This window comes from Harpia harpyja, chromosome 11 (genome assembly GCF_026419915.1).
Source record: "Harpia harpyja isolate bHarHar1 chromosome 11, bHarHar1 primary haplotype, whole genome shotgun sequence".
Classification (NCBI taxonomy): Eukaryota; Metazoa; Chordata; class Aves; order Accipitriformes; family Accipitridae; genus Harpia; species Harpia harpyja.
Genome location: NC_068950.1, coordinates 752,561 through 769,800, shown reverse-complemented (window position 1 = coordinate 769,800; position 17,240 = coordinate 752,561). Strand labels below are relative to the sequence as shown.

Genomic DNA, 17,240 nt, shown 5'->3' with positions numbered 1-17,240 from the left:
TGTGTCCCCGGGGGGCCGGGGTGCTGAGCGGGGAACCAGCTGTGGGGTTACCGGTGCCAACGTGGGCAATAAAAACCGTCCCGAAGGGACACGCTGTGCCGTGCTGTCCGGCGCCAGGCAGCAAAGCAGAGCTGGGCACTGCGGTTAAACGTGGGGTGGCCAGATCCTGCCGGCACTGGCTGCTCCCGGGACTCAGCATCGCCCTGAGCGCAGCCGAGGGGCCTGCGGGACCCAAACCCGAGCGGTGCCCCCCAGGAGCCCTGAGAGCCATGTCCCCCCAGTTGCCCCGGCTGTGCCTGCACGGGCCCTCTCTGGGCAGGGACCCACCTTTTGGGGTGAAATGCTGCGTTTCAGACCACCGCGCTCCCCCCGCTCGGGCCGCAGCCGCCAGCCAGGCGTTACCGCCTGCTGCAACAAGAGCAGCTCAGCTTCGCTCCCGGGGGGGCCCTGCCCGCAGCATCGAGCCGCCGAGGCTCGCCGACGCCAGCGCGGTGCTGCCGGCTGCGCTGCCCGCTGCGGCGTGACTCAGCGGCCTTTGCCTTCGGGACCCTCCCGGGGCCATCGCTGCCACCCACCACCCCGATGTCACCCCGGTGCCCCCCCCATCTCGAGGCTGCCACAGCCCCGGGGGCTGGGGGACCCTGATGGGGAAGGGTCTGTCCCTCGGGAGCCCGGCGAGGGGGGACGCCGGGTGGGTGGGTGCTCTCCCTGCCCACCGCCTCGGCGGGCAGCCGGGTGGTCTGCGGGCAGTGGGATGGCCTGTCCCCCCCGGGGGGGGGGTCTCAGATGACCCCAGGCCGGGCTGCAGCACCCACGGTAGGGGCTCTGCTGCCCCGTGGGGCTCCCAGGGGCTGGGGCGGGGCAGGGGTGGGGCAGGGGCGGGGCCAGAGCTCGGCAGGGGAAGGGCTCCTGCCCCTCGCGCGCTCCCGTGACCCGCCCCCGGCCCCTTTAAAATCCGCTTCCCATGACGTCACTCCCGCGGCTACTTTGGAGCGCGGGGAGGGCGGGGCCTGCGCGCGAGCCCGGCGGAGCCGCCCGGCGGAGCCCGCGGGATCTCTTAAAGGGGCCGCGCGGTGGCGGCGGGAGCAGGTAACGGGGGTCCCGGGCCGGGGGCTGCTGCGGGCGGGCGGGCTGTGCCGCCGGCTGCTGCCTCGGCCGGGCTTCGGCTTCGCAGCGTCCCCCCGGGGCTGTCCGCATCTCCCCTCCCCCCCCGGGGCTGTCCCCATGTCCCCATCATCCCCCCCCGGGCTGTCCGTGTCTCCCCCCGGGCTGTCTCCATCACCCCCCCGAGCTGTCCGTGTCCCCCCCGGGCTGTCCCCATCATCCCCTCGAGCTGTCCGTGTCCCCCCCGAGCTGTCCGTGTGTCCCCCCCGGGTTGTCCCCATCATCCCCCCGAGCTGTCCCCATCGTCCCCCCGGTCCGTCCGCCTCCCCGTGGCTCCGCACCCCGCCCAGCGGGGAGCTCGGTGCCGCGGGACCAGGACCGGGACCGGGGGGGGTCGGGGGCCGCCGTGCTGCCGGTTGCAGCGATGGGGCGTGTTTGTCCCCCGTGGGGTGAGGGAGCAGGTCCCCACGCGAGTCCCTTGCCGGGAGGCGGCTTCTGGAGGGTCCCCGGTGTTTCGTGTTTGTTTTGTCCCGAAAAGAGCCGCAGCCCCCGGCCGGGCTGAGGCTCCTCCCGGCCCGGCGGCCCCGCAGCATCCCCCGGTCCCGGCGCCGGCCGCCTCTGCCCCCCCCCCCTCCCCACCGCTGGGTCCCCCCTCGCTCCCGCTGCGGCGGGAGGGGGCGGCACAGCCCTCCCCAAGCCCCGGTGCCCCCTCAGAGGAATCCCCCCCCCCCTCCAGGACCCCGCTCCGGTGCCGCTCGTGTCCGGCCCTGCTCGTGTCCGGCCCCGCAGGCTGATTAGCCGGATTTCCCAGCCGGGATCCTAATCCCGCTGGCCGGTGCCCGCTTATCCCCGCTGCGCCCGGGGACCCGGCTTAGCCCCGGCAGCGGTCAGAGCCGTCGCCCGCCTGCCCTCTTGCGCAAGGTCCGGCCGGGGGTGGCGGAGGTGTGAGGCCACGGGAGGCGAGAGGGTGGGCAAGTGAGTCTGCAGCTTCGGCCACCAACCCTGGGGTGGTGGAACGGGCAGCGTGGGTGGCCCGGGGGTGCCCTGAGCTCACGGTGGCCGGGGAGCAGCTCCGGAGCTCGGCTTTCCCCGGGCATGGGTGTTTGCCGGGTGGGAAGCTGCGAGTTCGGTCGTGCCACCACTGCCTGCCGGGGCTCGGCACGAAGCCGGCCTGTGCGGCTGGAAGGGGAGGCTGATGCTTTGCTGCCGGGTCCTGGGGGCTGCCGACCCGCTGGCCCCTGTCCGGGGGCGGGTGAAGTCCCCGGAGCTGGCCCGGCGTGGGGGCTCGCTGGGACGGGGCTGGGGAAGGAACGGGGCCAGAGCTGCTGGGGCCCCAGCTCAGCTCGGGGGGCACCTGCGGGACCCGGGTGCCCGAGCTCACACCTTGAGCCCCTTGCATCAGGGCAGTTTCTCCTCCTGGGGTGCTGAGGGTCTCGCCAGCAACACCTGACCTCGCTGCTGGCCCGGCCATATCACTCACATGGGGAAAATGGGGAAACTGAGGCATGGATAGGTCCCAGGCCTCCCCCAGGCTGCCCAGCTCTCCAGGGCTGCCCCTCGTGCTTGGCGTGTGAATCAGGTTCATTGCTCCTAACGCAGCGCTGACCTGGAGGGACTTTGCAGAGCTTGTGCCCCATTTTGCTGCTTTTGATTTAGAAAAGAATGAGATTTGAGAGCTTTGCTCCAGAAAGGAGCTTTGCTGTAGGAATGCCGGGCTGGCTCCTGCCAGCCCACGGAGCTCAGCCGTGTGCCCAGCACTTTGCCTGGTGTGCGATAAGCCCTGAGCCAGAGGGACACGAGAGCCCTGACTGTCACCCCCAGCTCAGCGCTGACCCCCCCGCTCTTGCCTGCAGCTGGAGCCGAGTGGGGCACAGGGCACATGCCCCCCGCATCCCTGCCATGGCCGTGGCCACCCAGCTGGGGCTGCTGCTCTGGAAGAACTTCACCTACCGCCGGCGGCAGCGGGTGAGCAGGCAACCTGGGTGGGAGAGCGCCCGGAGCTGCTGGGTCCTGGCGCAGGGGCAGGCAGAGCCCTGGGTGCCGATGGGGACAGGGACCCCCCCCCAACCATGGGTGTCCCCCAGATCCAGCTGGCCATTGAGCTCCTGTGGCCCCTCTTCCTCTTCTTCATCTTGATCTCGGTGCGGCAATCCCACCCGCCCTTCAAGCAGCATGAGTGTGAGTGTCCCACGCCAGCCCCCACCGGGGCCACCCTCTGGGTTGGCAATGCCCCCCCCGTACCTGCTGGGGACATGGGAGCCCTGTGGGGTCCCAGGGTGGCAGCGGGGGAGACAAACGTGGGAGGTGGACACGAGCTGGGGGCTCGCTGGCATCTCCCTGCTGGAGTGTGTGCGTGGCCTTGGGGGTCCCGCGTTGCACCCCCCCCCCCCCGGACCTGTCTCTCCCTCTCCCACAGGCCACTTCCCCAACAAGGCCCTTCCCTCTGCCGGGACCCTGCCCTGGCTCCAGGGCATCGTCTGCAACATGAACAACCCCTGCTTTCGGCACCCGACGGCGGGAGAGGCCCCCGGCGTGGTGGGCAACTTCGACGGCTCCATGTGAGCGACGGGGGTCAGGGGGCTGTGGGGCCAGACCGGGCGGTGGGGCCGGGGTCTCACCACCCGCCCCGTGCCCCCAACAGCCTCTCCCGCCTGCTGGCCGAAGCCCGGCGGGTCCTGGTCCGCACCGACGGGCACCGGCTCCTGCGCGGCTTCGCCCAACTCCTGCCCGCCCTGCGCCGGCTCGGGGGGAGCGGGACTCAGCGGAGGGGTGAGCACCGGGGATGGGGGGTGCAGGGGGAGCGAGACCCCCCCGGCTGACCCCTGTCCCCCCAGCCCTGCCGGTGAGGGACTACCTGAGAGAGGATGAGACCTTCTCGTGGTTCCTCCGGACCAACACGTCTCTGCCCCCGGAGCTAGTGGACGAGCTGATGGGGGCTCGGCTCAACCCCCGCATCGTGAGTGTCGGTGCAGCGCCCGCTCCTGGTACCTGCGGTGCTGGGGGCTGCGGCATGACGGGCCCTCTCCCACCAGTTCTCCCTGGTGAGCACCCGCCTCCCGCTGAAGGCCGTGGTCTGCAACGCCTCGGAGCTGGGGGGCTTCCTGGCGGGGGGCGACGCCGCTTCCACCCGGCGCCTGCAGCGAGGGCTCTGCGACCTGCCTGGCCCCCAGCTCCGCGCCATGGAGGGCTCCTTCCTCTCCCAGCTCGACCTCCCCCGGCTCCTGGCGGTAAGCCCCCAGCCCGGCCAGACGCTGGGTGCTGGCAGGCGCTGGGCCAAAGACCCCCGGCCCCCCCCAGAGGGGCTGTGACCCCCTTCCCGTGCCCCCCCTTGTAGGAACAGCTGAGCTCAGAGGTGGGTGGCATTGCTGGCACCATGGAAGCCTTGGGCACCTTCCTGCGGGATGCAGCATCCCTGATGGAGGAGGTAGCACCCTGCTCCCCACTCAAGTGCCCCCCACCCACCCCCCTGCACTCGAGCAGTGCCCCGCTTCCCGCGGTGTCCCCGGGTGTCCCTGTCCCCTGTAGCCCTGCTCCCCATCCCGCTCTCCCCAGGTCTCCTCCATGACCAGCCTCGCCGAGCTGCGGCGGGAGCTCGGGGCGCTGACGGCCCCCAACGCCAGCGCCGCCGGCTCGGGCGCCTTCGGGGCCCTGTTGCGCATCGCCTGCGGGCACCCCGAGGGCGGGGGGCTTAGGGTCCCCTCCCTCAACTGGTACGAGGACAACGACGTCAAAGCCTTCCTGGACCGCAACAGCTCGGAGCGGAGAGCCACGGCCCCAGACAGCGCCAGCAGTGAGCGGGCTGGGCTGCGGTGGCGGGGGGGGCTCAGCCAGGGGCTTGCTGGACACAGCCCCCCCCAAGGCTGCCCGGGAGGTGGTGGGGGGCTTGTGGCAAGGGCTCGGCTCTGCCCCCCACCCAGGTCCCTTCTGCCGAGAGCTGGTCCGCAGCCTGGAGTCCAGCCCGCTTTCGCAGATGTTCTGGCGGGGGATCAAGCCCCTCTTCATGGGGAAGATCCTGTACACGCCGCCCGGCCCCGGCCCCGACAGCATCATGGCCGAGGTGAGGGGGGGGCTGTGGGGGGGGCTGAGGGGGGGTCTCACCCCAGCCCTGCCTCACCCCCTGCCCCACGCAGGTGAACCGGACCTTCCGGGAGCTTGCGGTGCTGGGGGAGGCGGGGGGTGCCTGGCGGGAGCTGGGACCCCGCATCTACGCCTTCCTCAACGGCAGCCTGGAGATGCAGGTCCTCCGGGTGCGTGACCCCCAGACCCTCTCCCCGTTGGGGACACGGCTGCGGTGGGGTGCGGGTTGGGGGGTGTGGTGGGGTGCAGCCAGGGCTCCTGGCCAGGAGCGGGCTGGGCTGCATCGTCCTGTGGTACCCTGGTGCTTTGCAGGATCTGCTGCTGGCCCCGGGGACGGCCCAGCTCCTGGACGGGTTCCTCAACGGCACCTCCTGGAAGCTGCCGGCGCTGGCGGGGTTCCTGGCGGGGCCAGCGGCGGGGCCGGGGCTCACCTGGCACCAGGTGTACGCCGACGCCGACATGGTCCTGAGCACGCTGTCGCAGCTCATGGAGGTGCGTGTCGCCCCGGCCGCCCGGGCGGGCTGGCTCCCTGAGCCCCACTGAGCCCTGCCTGCCCTGCCCGCAGTGTGTCTGCCTGGACAAGATCGAGGCAGTGGCCACCGAGGACCAGCTGGTGGCCCGGGCCCTGGAGCTGCTGGAGGAGCAGCAGTTCTGGGCAGCCGTGGTCTTCCAGCCCCCCACCAACGCCACAGCCCCCGCGCTGCCCCCCCACGTCCGCTACAAGATCCGCATGGACATCGACGATGTCACGAGGACCAACAAGATCAAGGACAGGTCGGGGGACGCCCGCCCCTTCGGTCTCCGTGACCCCCAAGCATCCTGCGCCCGTGGCGGGGGGAGCCCCCCTCCCAGCACCGTGCTCTGCCCCCAGGTTTTGGGACCCGGGCCCTGCGGCTGACCCCTTCAGCGACCTGCGCTACGTGTGGGGGGGGTTCGTCTACGTGCAGGACCTGGTGGAGCAGGCGGTGGTGCGGGTGCAGACCGGGGCTGCCCCACGGACGGGGGTCTACGTCCAGCAAATGCCCTACCCCTGCTACGTGGACGACGTGTGAGTGGGTGGTGGGGGGCAGCCCCAGCGCCCTCGAGTGACCTGCTGCTGTGGGGGACGGGGCCGAGCACCCTGCAGCATCGCTGCCCTGAGGAGGTGGCACGGGGCTGGTCCATGCCCCGGGTGTCCCCTGCCCGGCGGTGGCCCCGGGGTGTCAGGCTGGAGGTGGAAGGGCTGGTGCCATGTTCCCCAGGTTTCTGCGGGTCCTGAACCGCTCGCTGCCCCTCTTCATGACGCTGGCCTGGATCTACTCGGTGGCCATGATCATCAAGGGGGTGGTGCACGAGAAGGAGACGCGTCTCAAGGAGACCATGAAGACTATGGGGCTGAGCAATGGGATCCTCTGGCTCAGCTGGTTCCTCAGCAGCTTCATCCCCTTCCTCCTCAGCTCTGCCCTCCTTGTTCTCATCCTCAAGGCAGGTTGCAGGGCAGAGGGGACAGCATGGGAGACATGGGGAGTGTCGGGGCTGGGAGCCAGCACGGGGGGCTCCGCAGGCTCCAACCTGCCTCCATCCGCAGCTGGGAAACATCCTGCCCTACAGTGACCCGGCCGTCATCTTCCTCTTCCTCGGCACCTTCTCGGTGGCCACCATCAGCCAGTGCTTCCTCATCAGCACCTTCTTCCCCCGCGCCAACCTGGCCTCGGCTTGCGGCGGCATCATCTACTTCTCCCTCTACCTGCCCTATGTGCTGTGCGTCGCCTGGCGCGACCACATCACCTTCCCGCTCCGCGTCCTCGTGGTGAGCGGCCGTGGCAGCCCCGTCCCTGATGTCCCTCGGGCACCCCAGGCATGCCAGGTGGGGGGCTTTGGGGCTGAACCCCCCTGGGCTGGTCTTTCTGCCCACACCGCTGTTTTTGCTGCTGCCAGAGCCTGCTGTCACCGGTGGCCTTTGGCTTCGGCTGCGAGTACTTCTCCCTTTACGAGGAGCAGGGGGTGGGCATCCAGTGGCACAACCTGGGCACCAGCCCCGTGCCGGGAGACCCCTACAACTTCGCCACGGCCATGGGGCTGCTGCTGCTGGATGCTGGCCTCTACGGCCTGGCCACCTGGTACCTCGAGGGCGTCTTCCCAGGTGAGCGTGGCCCCCCCCGGCCCTCCGCAGCCCCTCCGGTCCCTTGGCAGCCCCCCGGCCCCGCTCAGCCCCTTGCCTGCTGCAGGTCAATATGGGATCCCCAAGGCCTGGAATTTCCCCTTCCTGAAGAGCTACTGGCTTGGAGAGCCGTCCTCGGCTGGGCACCCCCCGTACCCCACCAGCCCCTTCGCTGCACCCCAAGGTGAGCCCCTGCCCCTGCCCACCCCAGAGCTGCACGGCTGAAGGGCAGCAGCCACAGAACTGGGCTCGAGCCCTTCCTCCTGGGCTTTGCCCCCCCAGCGGGGTGTCCTGCCCCATGGCAGGGGGTCCTGCCCCCCGTGACAAGGGGTCCTGCCCCCGGCAAGGGGTCCTGCCCGGGACATGACCCTCCGGTGTCTTCCAGCGCTGGTGGAGGAGCCGCCTGCCCAGCTCCAGCCCGGCGTCTCCATCCGCAACCTGGTGAAGATTTACCGCAACAGCAGCCGCGTGGCCGTCAACGGGCTGAGCCTGGACTTCTACGAGGGGCAGATCACCTCCTTCCTGGGCCACAACGGGGCCGGCAAGACCACCACCATGTGAGACTGAGGGTCTGACCAGGGGAGCTGCGTGGCCACGGTCGGGACAGGAGCTGAGCCTGGCTCTGCCCTGGTGCTGTCCCGACCTGGGTCCCCACGAGGCTGGGCTCTGAGCACCCCGCACAGAACAGGTCACCCCAGCCCCGAGCCCCGCTGGTCCTGTGCTCCCTGACCCCTTTTCCCCGCTGGTTCCCCCATCCAGGTCCATCCTGACCGGCCTCCTGCCCCCCACCTCCGGCACTGCCTATATCCTGGGCTGGGACATCCGCTCCGATATCGACAGCATCCGCAAAACCATGGGGACGTGTCCCCAGCACAACGTGCTCTTCGACATGTAGGCATGGGCAGGGGGGAGCAGTGCCGGGGGCTGGCGCAGGCAGGGCCCCCCCATCTCACCCCTGCCCGCCCCAGCCTGACGGTGGAGGAGCACGTCTGGTTCTACGGGCGGCTGAAGGGGCTGTCGGAGAAGCAGGTGAAGGCGGAGATGGAGCAGTTGATCCAGGACACGGGGCTGCCCCGCAAGCGCCGGGAGCAGACCAGGAACCTCTCGGGTGCGTGCGGGGGGCAGAACCGGCACCGGAGCAGGGGTCCGCTGCCCCGGCCCCCCCCTTCCAACGCCGTCCCTGCTGCCCCGCAGGCGGAATGCAGCGGAAGCTCTCGGTGGCCATCGCCTTCGTGGGCGGCTCCCGGGTGGTCATCCTGGACGAGCCCACGGCTGGCATCGACCCCTACTCCCGCCGCAGCATCTGGGAGCTGCTGCTCAAATACCGCAAAGGTCAGGGCTGGGGGGGGAACCCCGCTTCGCCCTCTGTGCATCTGAGCCCCCCCCCCAGCCGTGGAGAACTGGCAACAGGGGCGAGCAGGGAGACGTGCCAAGTGGGGAGATGCCCACAAAGGGGGGGATCCAGCAAGGGGGTCTGGGGTCCAGCCCGCTGCCTGCCCCCAGGCCGCACCATCATCCTCTCCACCCACTACATGGACGAGGCGGAGCTGCTGGGGGACCGCACCGCCATCATCTCGCAGGGGCGGCTCTGCTGCTGCGGGTCCCCGCTCTTCCTCAAGGCCAGGCTGGGCACCGGCTACCACCTCACCCTGGTGAAGCGGGAGCGGGTCGGGATGGGCGGCAGCACCGGCACTGTCCCCGGCACCACCAAAAAGGTGGGTCCCTTGGCCCTGCTGAGCATCAGCCAAAAGGGTGCCCGGTGCCTCTGTCCCAGGTATCGGGGGGGGTGCTGAGCCCCAGGCTTGGGGTTGGATCCTGCTGCAGGGTGCCAGGCTCCGGCTACCCTTTCCCACAGGATGGCAGTGACTCGGAGCGCAGCAGCGACACGGGCCTGGGCAGCGAGCGGGGCAGCGAGGCCAGCACCGTGGGTGAGGGTCCCGTCCCTCCCTGTGCCCTCAGTGCAGCGTCACCCTCCTGGGTGCTCCCCATGTAGCCCCCCCATCAGCCGGGGGTGGGGGGCCGTGGGCACATTCAGCCCCACGCCCTGCCACCGGCTCTTGGCCCCCCTGCACTGGTGGGGCAGAAGGGGCTCCCTGCCCTCTGCAAGCCCCCCCAGGGACCCCCAGACTGGGGTCCAGGGCGCTGCGCTGGCCACCGGCTCCTGCCCCAGGTTTCCAGCCCTCCCCGTCCCCCCAGATGTGCCCCAGCTGTCAGCGCTGATCCAGAAGCTGGTGCCGGGCTCCCGGCTGGTGGAGGACATTGGGCATGAGGTGCTCTTCGTCCTGCCCTACGGTGGGGCCAAGGACGGGGCGTTCGGGGACCTCTTCCACGAGCTGGACACCCGCCTGGGGGAACTGGGCATCTCCAGCTACGGCATCTCCGACACCACCCTGGAAGAGGTACCCGGAGGAGCTGCGGCCAGGGGGCTGCCTGCGGCTCCTGGGGTGCCCACGCTCCCTGGAGCTCTGCCGGGGGTTGCCCGTGACCTGGGGGATTTGCCTTGCCGGGGTGGTGGGCGCTGATGGCCGTGTTTAATGCCAGCCCCCTCCTGCCCTCAGATCTTTCTGAAGGTGGCTCAGGACACAGGGGTGGACACTGACTCGGCAGGTAAAACACCTCAGGGCTGGCTGGAGCTCAGCTTCAGGGTGCTAGAGTGCAGGGGGGACTGGGGGGGGGGAGACGCTCAGCAGCCTGGAGCAGAGGGGTGCGGGTGTCCCCAGCACCCCGTGTGGCCCTCACCCTTCCCAGGGCTGGGTTCCCCGCTGGGAGCACCCATGGGTGCAGGGAGGTGTCACGGGCTGTGGCCTCGGTCCCACCCTGGTGCTCTCACCCCCGTTTTGTCAGGCACCGGGAGAGGAGCAGCCCCCGGCGAGGGAGGAGGTGCAGAAGTGGCCGACGGGGAGCTGGGTAAGGAGGGGGGAGCTGAGACCTGGGACCCCCAGAGCTGCCCAGCCCCTGCCGCTGGGTGTCCCCCACCTCCACCCCATGGGCTGGGGCTGGGGCCATGGCACGTGTCCATCCGGGCACGTGTCCGTCCAAGCAGGCATCCCTTCGGACACGCGTCCCTTTGGGCAGGTAGTGGGCAGGGCGATGCTCAGGGACGCTCGTGCAGCATCGCTCCCGCCTGGCCTCGGTGTCGGGCAGGGCGAGGAGTGGGGACAGTGGCTGGTTTGGGGGAGCCTGGCTCTGGGCAGGGCTTGGGATGGGACATGAAATCCCAGGGGACGTACCCAGGCCCCTTCTCCTGGAGATAGAGCTGGCGTGGGGGCAGCCATGGCAATGGGGGGGGGCTGTGATTGTTTGGGGACCCGGCTCTGCCCTGGGTCAGCGCTAACCCCGGCTGGGCAGACATCGGCGTGGCTGTAACCCTTCTTTCCTCTCCTTTACACTGAGTCCAAGGACCCCGGCGAGGTAGGAGCTGGGGGGGGGTCTGGGGGCCTCCCATTGCATCCCTGCATGCAGCACCCCATCCCCACCAGGGTGGGGGACACAACCCCGCCAGCACACCGTTCCCCATGCACGTTGCCCGACATGAACCCCTGCCCCTCGCCGCCGGCTGCGCCGGGGCCGGGGCCAGACCCGTCTCTGCCCCCGCAGCAGAGGAGCCCCGGGAGACGGACCTGCTGCGCGGGGCGGCCGGGCAGGCCTGCCGCAGGGTGAGGGGCTGGGCGCTGACCCGCCAGCAGCTCCGTGCCCTCTTCATCAAGAGGATGCTCCATGCCCGACGCAGCACCCGGGGCTTCTTCGCGCAGGTACGGCATGGGGGACGGGGATGGGACGGGGCCGTGGTGCGGAGGGTGGGGAGGGGATGGGGAAGGAGGGTGCGGAGCCGGCCCTGACCCCCAGCCCCCCCAGATCGTCCTGCCCGCCGTCTTCGTCTGCATCGCCCTGCTCTTCAGCCTCATCGTGCCGCCCTTCGGGAAGTACCCACCGCTGCACCTCCAGCCCTGGATGTATGGGCAGCAGTTCACCTTCTTCAGGTGTGTCCCCATCCCTCTGTCCCCCCATGTCCCCCACTGCTGCCAGCTCACTTCTGCATCTCCTGGCAGCAATGACGCCCCGGGGGACCCCGACACGGCTCGGCTCCTGGCCGCGCTCCTGGCGGAGCCGGGCTTCGGCACCAAGTGCATGAAGGATGCTGAGGAGGCGTGAGTGCCTGCGCCCCGCGGGGCCGGAGGGGCTGGGAGGGGACGGCTGGGGCTCGGCCCCCACCTCGGTGCCTGCATCTCCCCCAGGAACAGCCCTGCCAGCTGGTGCGATGCCCTGGGACCCCCTCAACCATCCATGCGGTGGGGGGGGCGGTGGCAGCCACAGGCAGGGGCAGGTCCTGATGCCTCTGGCTCACACCAGGCTGGTAACAGGGGGTGTCTCTCCCCCACGGTGCCGGGTGCCCAGGACGGGGCCATGCCCACCGGCTTCCCACCCCGACGGCTTCTTGGTCCCCCCGGCTCCCCCAGCCCTGCTGGAAGCGTTGCGGCGCGGGAACTGGACGCGAGCCGAGCCGTCCCCCCGCTGCCGGTGCAGCGGGCCAGGGGCTCACAGGATGCTGCCCGACTGCCCCGAGGGGGCCGGGGGGCTCCCACCACCCCAGGTAACCCCCAGCCCGCAGCGGGGCCGGCCCCAGGGCACCAGCGCTGCCAGGTACGGGTGCAGGCAATGCTCCGGGGAGGCGAATGCAGCCGTGTGTCCGTCCAGCCTGTCTGTCTGTCCCCCCAGGTGCGAAGGGGCACAGGCGACATCCTGCAGAACCTGACGGGCAGGAACATCTCTGACTACCTGGTGAAGACCTACCCCCAGATCATCCGCTGGGGGTGAGTGCTGGGGCTGGGGACACCCTGGGGACACTGCGGGGAAGACGGGGCAAGTCTTTGGCACAGGCTGCCAGCGCGGTGGAAGCAGGGAGGGATGCTGCAGACCAAACCCAGCCAGGGCTGGGGACGGCGAGGGCACTGCAGGGTAAGGGGGAACTGCTGGCGGACTCGTGGCTGGGTGGGCAGGCGCTGCCGTAACGTCTCCTCGGGGGTATTTCTCCCCTGCTCCCATTTCTTTCAGGCTGAGGAACAAGAAGTGGGTGAATGAGCAGAGGTGAGACCGGGGAGGGGCTGGGGTCTCACGCAGACGGGGCAGGGGGGAGGCAGGAGCTCGCCTGCGGGCTTGGGCAGAGCCAGCGCTATCTCCAGGCAGAGCCATATCATCTGGGCAGCCTCAGCCCTTCGCTGTGTGCCCCTCACCGTGGTGTCTGGGCGGGGGGAGGGTTGCGTTTGGGCAGGGGTGGCAGTTGAAAATGGGTGGCAGGTTTGGAAGTGCCCGTCTCTCCCCGCAGGTACGGTGGCTTTTCTCTGGGTGCCGGCAGCTCCCAGGCCCTGCCGTCGGCAGCAGAGGTGGATGAGGTGGTGCTGGAGCTCCGGGCACTGTTCAACATCACCCCGGTATGGCCGGGGCTCTGCCCCCCCCCGGCTTGCCTCCAGCATCCCGGTGCTGGGAGGGCTCTGGCTCAAGCCCGCTCCTCACCCCGTTTTCCCACACCCAGGGCAGCCCCTCGGACCGGCTCCTGGGCAACCTCAGCCACTTCATCGAGGGCTTGGACGCTCGCAGGAACATCAAGGTACACTCGACCCGTGGGCTGGGTGTCCCAGGGGGGTGAGAGCTGGGAGTCTGCAGGGGATGCGACACCCGGGTCCCCATCCAGGGTTGGAGCAGCTGGAGAAGGACTGAGCCTGCCTGGGGCTGGAGGGGAGCGGGAGCCCGGCGGGGAGTGGGGTGCTGCGGGCACAGCCGGCGGCGGTGCCGGGGCAGGAGGGGGCTCTGAGCTGCTGAGCTCCTCTGGGCTGCAGGTCTGGTTCAACAACAAGGGCTGGCACGCCATGGTTTCCTTCGTCAACGTGGCCAGCAACGGGCTGCTGCGTGCTCGGCTGCCCGCCGGGACCGACCCCGCGCTCTACGGCATCACGGCCACCAACCACCCCCTCAACCTCACCAAGGAGCAGCTCTCGGAGGCTGCCCTGTGAGTACCGGGGACAGGGGTCCACAGGGCCCCCCCCCCATCCCCAGCTGAGCTCTCCTCTCCCCGGCAGGATGGCCACCTCAGTGGACGTGCTGGTGTCCATCTGCGTGATCTTCGCCATGTCCTTCGTCCCGGCCAGCTTCGTGCTCTTCCTCATCGAGGAGCGGGTCAGCAAAGCCAAGCATCTGCAGTTCGTCAGCGGGATGAAGCCCGTCACCTACTGGCTGGGCAATTTCACCTGGGACATGGTGCGGGACGGGGATGGGGATGGGGTATACGTCCCGGGGGGCCAGGTCCCACTTGTGACCCCCCTCCCCGGCCTCTCTGTGCCTGCAGTGCAACTACTTGGTCCCTGCGCTGCTGGTCATCCTCATCTTCCTCTGCTTCCAGCAGGAGTCCTACGTGTCCTCTGCCAACCTGCCCTCCTTGGTGCTGCTGCTGCTGCTCTACGGGTGAAGGGCCGGTGGAGCCCAGCTGGGGCTCAGCCCCCCCGCCGGGGCTGGACCCCAGGGAGGGGGGGGTGCAGGGGGCTCAGAGTAGGGCTGGGGTCAGCCCTGGCTCAGGGGGTCTTGGTAAAGGGAGGGGGGGGGGTTCTGGCTTGCCCTGCTGTGCCCCCCAGCACGGGAGGTGCGCCTCGGCCAGCCTCTGCCTCTCTGCCCCCCAGCTGGTCCATCACCCCCCTGATGTACCCAGCCTCCTTCCTCTTCAGCATCCCCAGCACCGCCTACGTGGCCCTGACGTGCATCAACCTCTTCATTGGCATCAACGGCAGCGTGGCCACCTTCGTGCTGGAGCTCTTCGTGGACCAGGTGAGCCCCCAGGCTGCCCTGGACCCCCCCTCCCATCACTGCGGGACCGGCACCAGCTCCCCTATCCGTTTCCTCACTGCCCCGGCAGAACCTCAACAACATCAACCGCATCTTGAAGAAAGTTTTCCTCGTCTTCCCCCACTTCTGCCTGGGTCGAGGCCTCATCGACATGGTGAAGAACCAGGCAATGGCCGATGCCTTCGAGAGGTTCGGTGAGTCCAGGGGTATCAGGGCTGCTCCCCCTCCCCAAAGCCTGGCCAGCGCGGGGGCCCTCCCCGGTGTCCCCCCCTCCTACAGCCCCTCTTGCCACTTGCAGGGGACAGGCACTTCGTGTCCCCCTTGTCCTGGGATCTGGCAGGGAAGAACATGTTCGCCATGGCCGTTGAGGGCGTCATCTTCTTCCTCTTCACCCTCCTGCTGCAATACCGCTTCTTCCTGCGGCTCGGGTGAGGACCGGCCGTGGGGCGGCTGTGGGGCGGCCGTGGGGTGGGCAGCCCTGGAAGTGCCCCTGCCGCTGTTGCCCCCAGGCCACGGGCTCTGCAGCTGCCCTCGCTGGGGGAGGAGGACGGGGACGTGGCCAGGGAGCGGGCGAGGGTGGGCAGCAGCCCCCCGCACGGCCACCTCCTGCTGCTGAAGGACCTGACCAAGGTGCGTGCCGTGGGGCCGGACCCTGCCCCGTCCCTCGCTGCGGGGGCTCCAGCCTCTCCCGTAGCCCCCGGTCCCGCTGGTGGGTGACGGGTGGGGAGCACCCAGCGCCGGGCTCTGCCGCGCAGGTGTACCGGCGCAGGAAGGCTCCGGCGGTGGACCGGCTCTGCGTGGCCGTCCCCCCTGGGGAGGTGAGTGCCGGACAGACGGACAAATGGCACTGCGGGCAGGGACGGGGCTGCCGGTAACCCCGGTTTGCGCCCCGCAGTGCTTCGGCCTCCTGGGTGTGAACGGCGCTGGGAAGACTTCCACCTTCAAGATGCTGACGGGGGACACGGAGGTGACGCTGGGGGAGGCCTGGCTGAAAGGGCACAGGTGGGCGAGACGGAGGGACCCCCGTGGCCGACCCACTGCTCCCCCTCTCCTTGTCCCCACAGCACGCATGCCGTCATCCCCACCCTGTGCTCCTCCTCGCCCTCGTCCCTGCAGCGTGCTTGCACTGGGCTTCATCCTCATCCTCATCCCTGCAGTGTGTTCATCCCTGTTCCCGCGGTGTGCTCAGCCTTGTCTCTGTCCCTGGAGACTGCCCCTGTCCCCGCCGCACGCTCAGCTGTGTCCCCACTGCATGCTCAGTCATGTCCCCGACCCTGCCGTGTGCTCAGCCGTGTCCCCGTCCCCGCAGCGTGCTCACCGACCTGCAGTCCGTCCACCAGCACATGGGTTACTGCCCCCAGTTCGACGCCATCACAGACCTGCTGACGGGGCGGGAGCATCTGGAGTTTTACAGCCGCCTGCGCGGCATCCCAGAGGAGGAGACCCCCAGGGTAGGGCCCGCGCCCCAGCCCCCCCTCCCCAGCCCTGAGGGACCCCGTCCTCACCCCCCCCATGTCTCTCGCAGGTAGCTCAGTGGGGCATCGCCAAGCTGGGGCTGGGGCCACACGCGGACCGGCCGGCGGGCAAGTACAGCGGGGGCAACAAGCGCAAGCTCTCCACGGCCATAGCACTCCTCGGCTCCCCCCCAGTCGTCTTCCTGGTGAGTGGGGACAGCGGGGGGGTCCCGTGGCAGCACCTGCCCTCTGCCCGGGCTGACAGCGCCACCGGGGCCGTTGCAGGATGAGCCCACGACGGGGATGGACCCGCGAGCCCGGCGGTTCCTGTGGGACTGCATCCTCAGCGTCATCCGGGAAGGCAGGTCCGTGGTGCTCACGTCCCACAGGTGAGCCCCCCCCCGTCCCGGGGTCTGCGGCACTGCCGGAGGGGAGCACCCCTCTCTCCCTGCGGGGTCTCACGCCTCCCCCCCGGCAGCATGGAGGAGTGCGAGGCGCTGTGCACCAGGATGGCCATCATGGTCAACGGCCGGTTCCGCTGCCTGGGCAGCGTCCAGCACCTCAAGAACAGGTAATGGGGCTGGGGGCTCGGGGAGGGCTCCGGCAGCGAGGGGCGGCCACCCTGTGGGGTCGGGGACACGGCTGGTCCCTGCAGCGATGTCCCCCTCTCCCGCGCAGGTTTGGGGACGGCTACACGGTGGTGGTGCGGGTGGGCGGCCCCGGTCCGGCACCGGTGGAGAGCCTGATGCAGCACCGCTTCCCCGGCATCGTGCTGAAGGAGCGACACGGGGGGCTGCTGCAGTACCAGCTGCCCTCCCGCGCCGGCTCCCTGGCCAGTGTCTTCAGCGTTCTGGCAGCCCACCGCGGCCCCTGCCACATCGAGGACTACTCCGTGTCCCAGACCACTCTCGACCAGGTGACGAGTGATGTGGGGCACAAGGGCATGGGGGTCAGGGTCCTGCCGGCACTGCCCCTCACCCTGCCCTCCCCACAGGTCTTCATGCACTTTGCCAGGGAGCAGAGCGACGAGGACCCCGGAGGGGCCGCAGCCCCAGGGCAGGATGTGGCCCCAGTGGCACCCAGCCCCGGGAGGAGGCTGACACCATTCCTGGAGGATGACAGCTACCAGGAGAGTGCTGTCTGAGCGAGGTCATGGTGCCCCATGGACCCCCTCCCCAGCTATCACCACAGCATGACCTGGGGTCCTGGGTCTTCTGGCCATCCCAGACCCCCAGAGCTGCGGGGGGGGGGGCCTGGCCACATCATGCCCACCGGCACAGGGCCACCATCCCTGTGGGACCGTCTGGGTGCTGGGGAGGGTCAAAGCACCAGGGCAGGGCTGGCCCCAGCTCCCCCTTGGTGGGGTTGTACCCTCTGGGGGGCTGAGTTTTTTGAGGGGGGGGTCTGCCCTGGGCCTCCCCCCTGCCCCAGGACAGGGCTGGGTGCTGGGGCTGGCCCTGGGACCCCAACTGCTCTCTGCCAGAGCAGAATCTGCTGTGAAAGAGCAATTAAATAAAGACCCGTGGTCCTTCCCCGGGGGCTTGGATCGCTCTCGCACCACTGCTGCCACACTGGGGGACACGGGGCAGGGGGCACAGCGGGACGGGTGGCAGCAGGATGGCCCTCGCACGGGG

General features: G+C 70.0%; 1 protein-coding gene across 6 annotated transcripts; it reads left to right on the top strand.

The window, feature by feature from the left end:
• The first annotated feature begins 1,001 nt into the window (after positions 1–1,001).
• On the top strand, positions 1,002–17,138 carry ABCA7 (ATP binding cassette subfamily A member 7). 6 transcript variants are annotated; one of them, XM_052801963.1, is made up of 51 exons: positions 1,002–1,089; positions 2,958–3,069; positions 3,189–3,282; positions 3,521–3,662; positions 3,746–3,873; positions 3,939–4,060; positions 4,137–4,331; positions 4,439–4,528; positions 4,657–4,894; positions 5,022–5,161; positions 5,235–5,351; positions 5,494–5,673; positions 5,747–5,955; positions 6,053–6,229; positions 6,423–6,645; positions 6,749–6,970; positions 7,099–7,303; positions 7,389–7,505; positions 7,707–7,878; positions 8,081–8,212; positions 8,290–8,429; positions 8,516–8,653; positions 8,825–9,036; positions 9,177–9,249; positions 9,518–9,720; positions 9,880–9,928; positions 10,166–10,228; positions 10,715–10,732; positions 10,919–11,073; positions 11,177–11,301; positions 11,371–11,469; positions 11,717–11,912; positions 12,038–12,132; positions 12,374–12,406; positions 12,645–12,750; positions 12,852–12,926; positions 13,156–13,325; positions 13,396–13,573; positions 13,662–13,777; positions 13,990–14,134; positions 14,223–14,346; positions 14,451–14,580; positions 14,662–14,782; positions 14,908–14,970; positions 15,048–15,154; positions 15,462–15,603; positions 15,678–15,812; positions 15,892–15,995; positions 16,085–16,177; positions 16,285–16,522; positions 16,601–17,138. In XM_052801963.1, the coding sequence occupies exons 2-51, from the start codon at positions 3,004–3,006 to the stop codon at positions 16,748–16,750; spliced, it is 6,765 nt and encodes a 2,254-aa protein (XP_052657923.1). In that variant the 5' UTR covers positions 1,002–1,089; positions 2,958–3,003; the 3' UTR covers positions 16,751–17,138. The 6 variants fall into 6 exon arrangements, with proteins under 6 accessions (XP_052657923.1, XP_052657928.1, XP_052657924.1 ...); XM_052801968.1 differs by lacking the exon at positions 1,002–1,089 and adding an exon at positions 1,923–2,079 and having other exon boundaries at positions 13,465–13,573; XM_052801964.1 differs by lacking the exon at positions 1,002–1,089 and adding an exon at positions 1,924–2,079 and having other exon boundaries at positions 10,922–11,073.
• The last annotated feature ends 102 nt before the right edge of the window (positions 17,139–17,240 follow it).

Bases quoted from the DNA above. Each gene is read 5' to 3' on its own strand.
- ABCA7 (XM_052801963.1), top strand. From the start codon at position 3,004: ATGGCCGTGGCCACCCAGCTGGGGCTGCTGCTCTGGAAGAACTTCACC. The intron at 9,721-9,879 runs GTACCCGGAGGA...TCCTGCCCTCAG, and splicing joins CCGACACCACCCTGGAAGAG to ATCTTTCTGAAGGTGGCTCA. The intron at 14,135-14,222 runs GTGAGCCCCCAG...CTGCCCCGGCAG, and splicing joins TGGAGCTCTTCGTGGACCAG to AACCTCAACAACATCAACCG.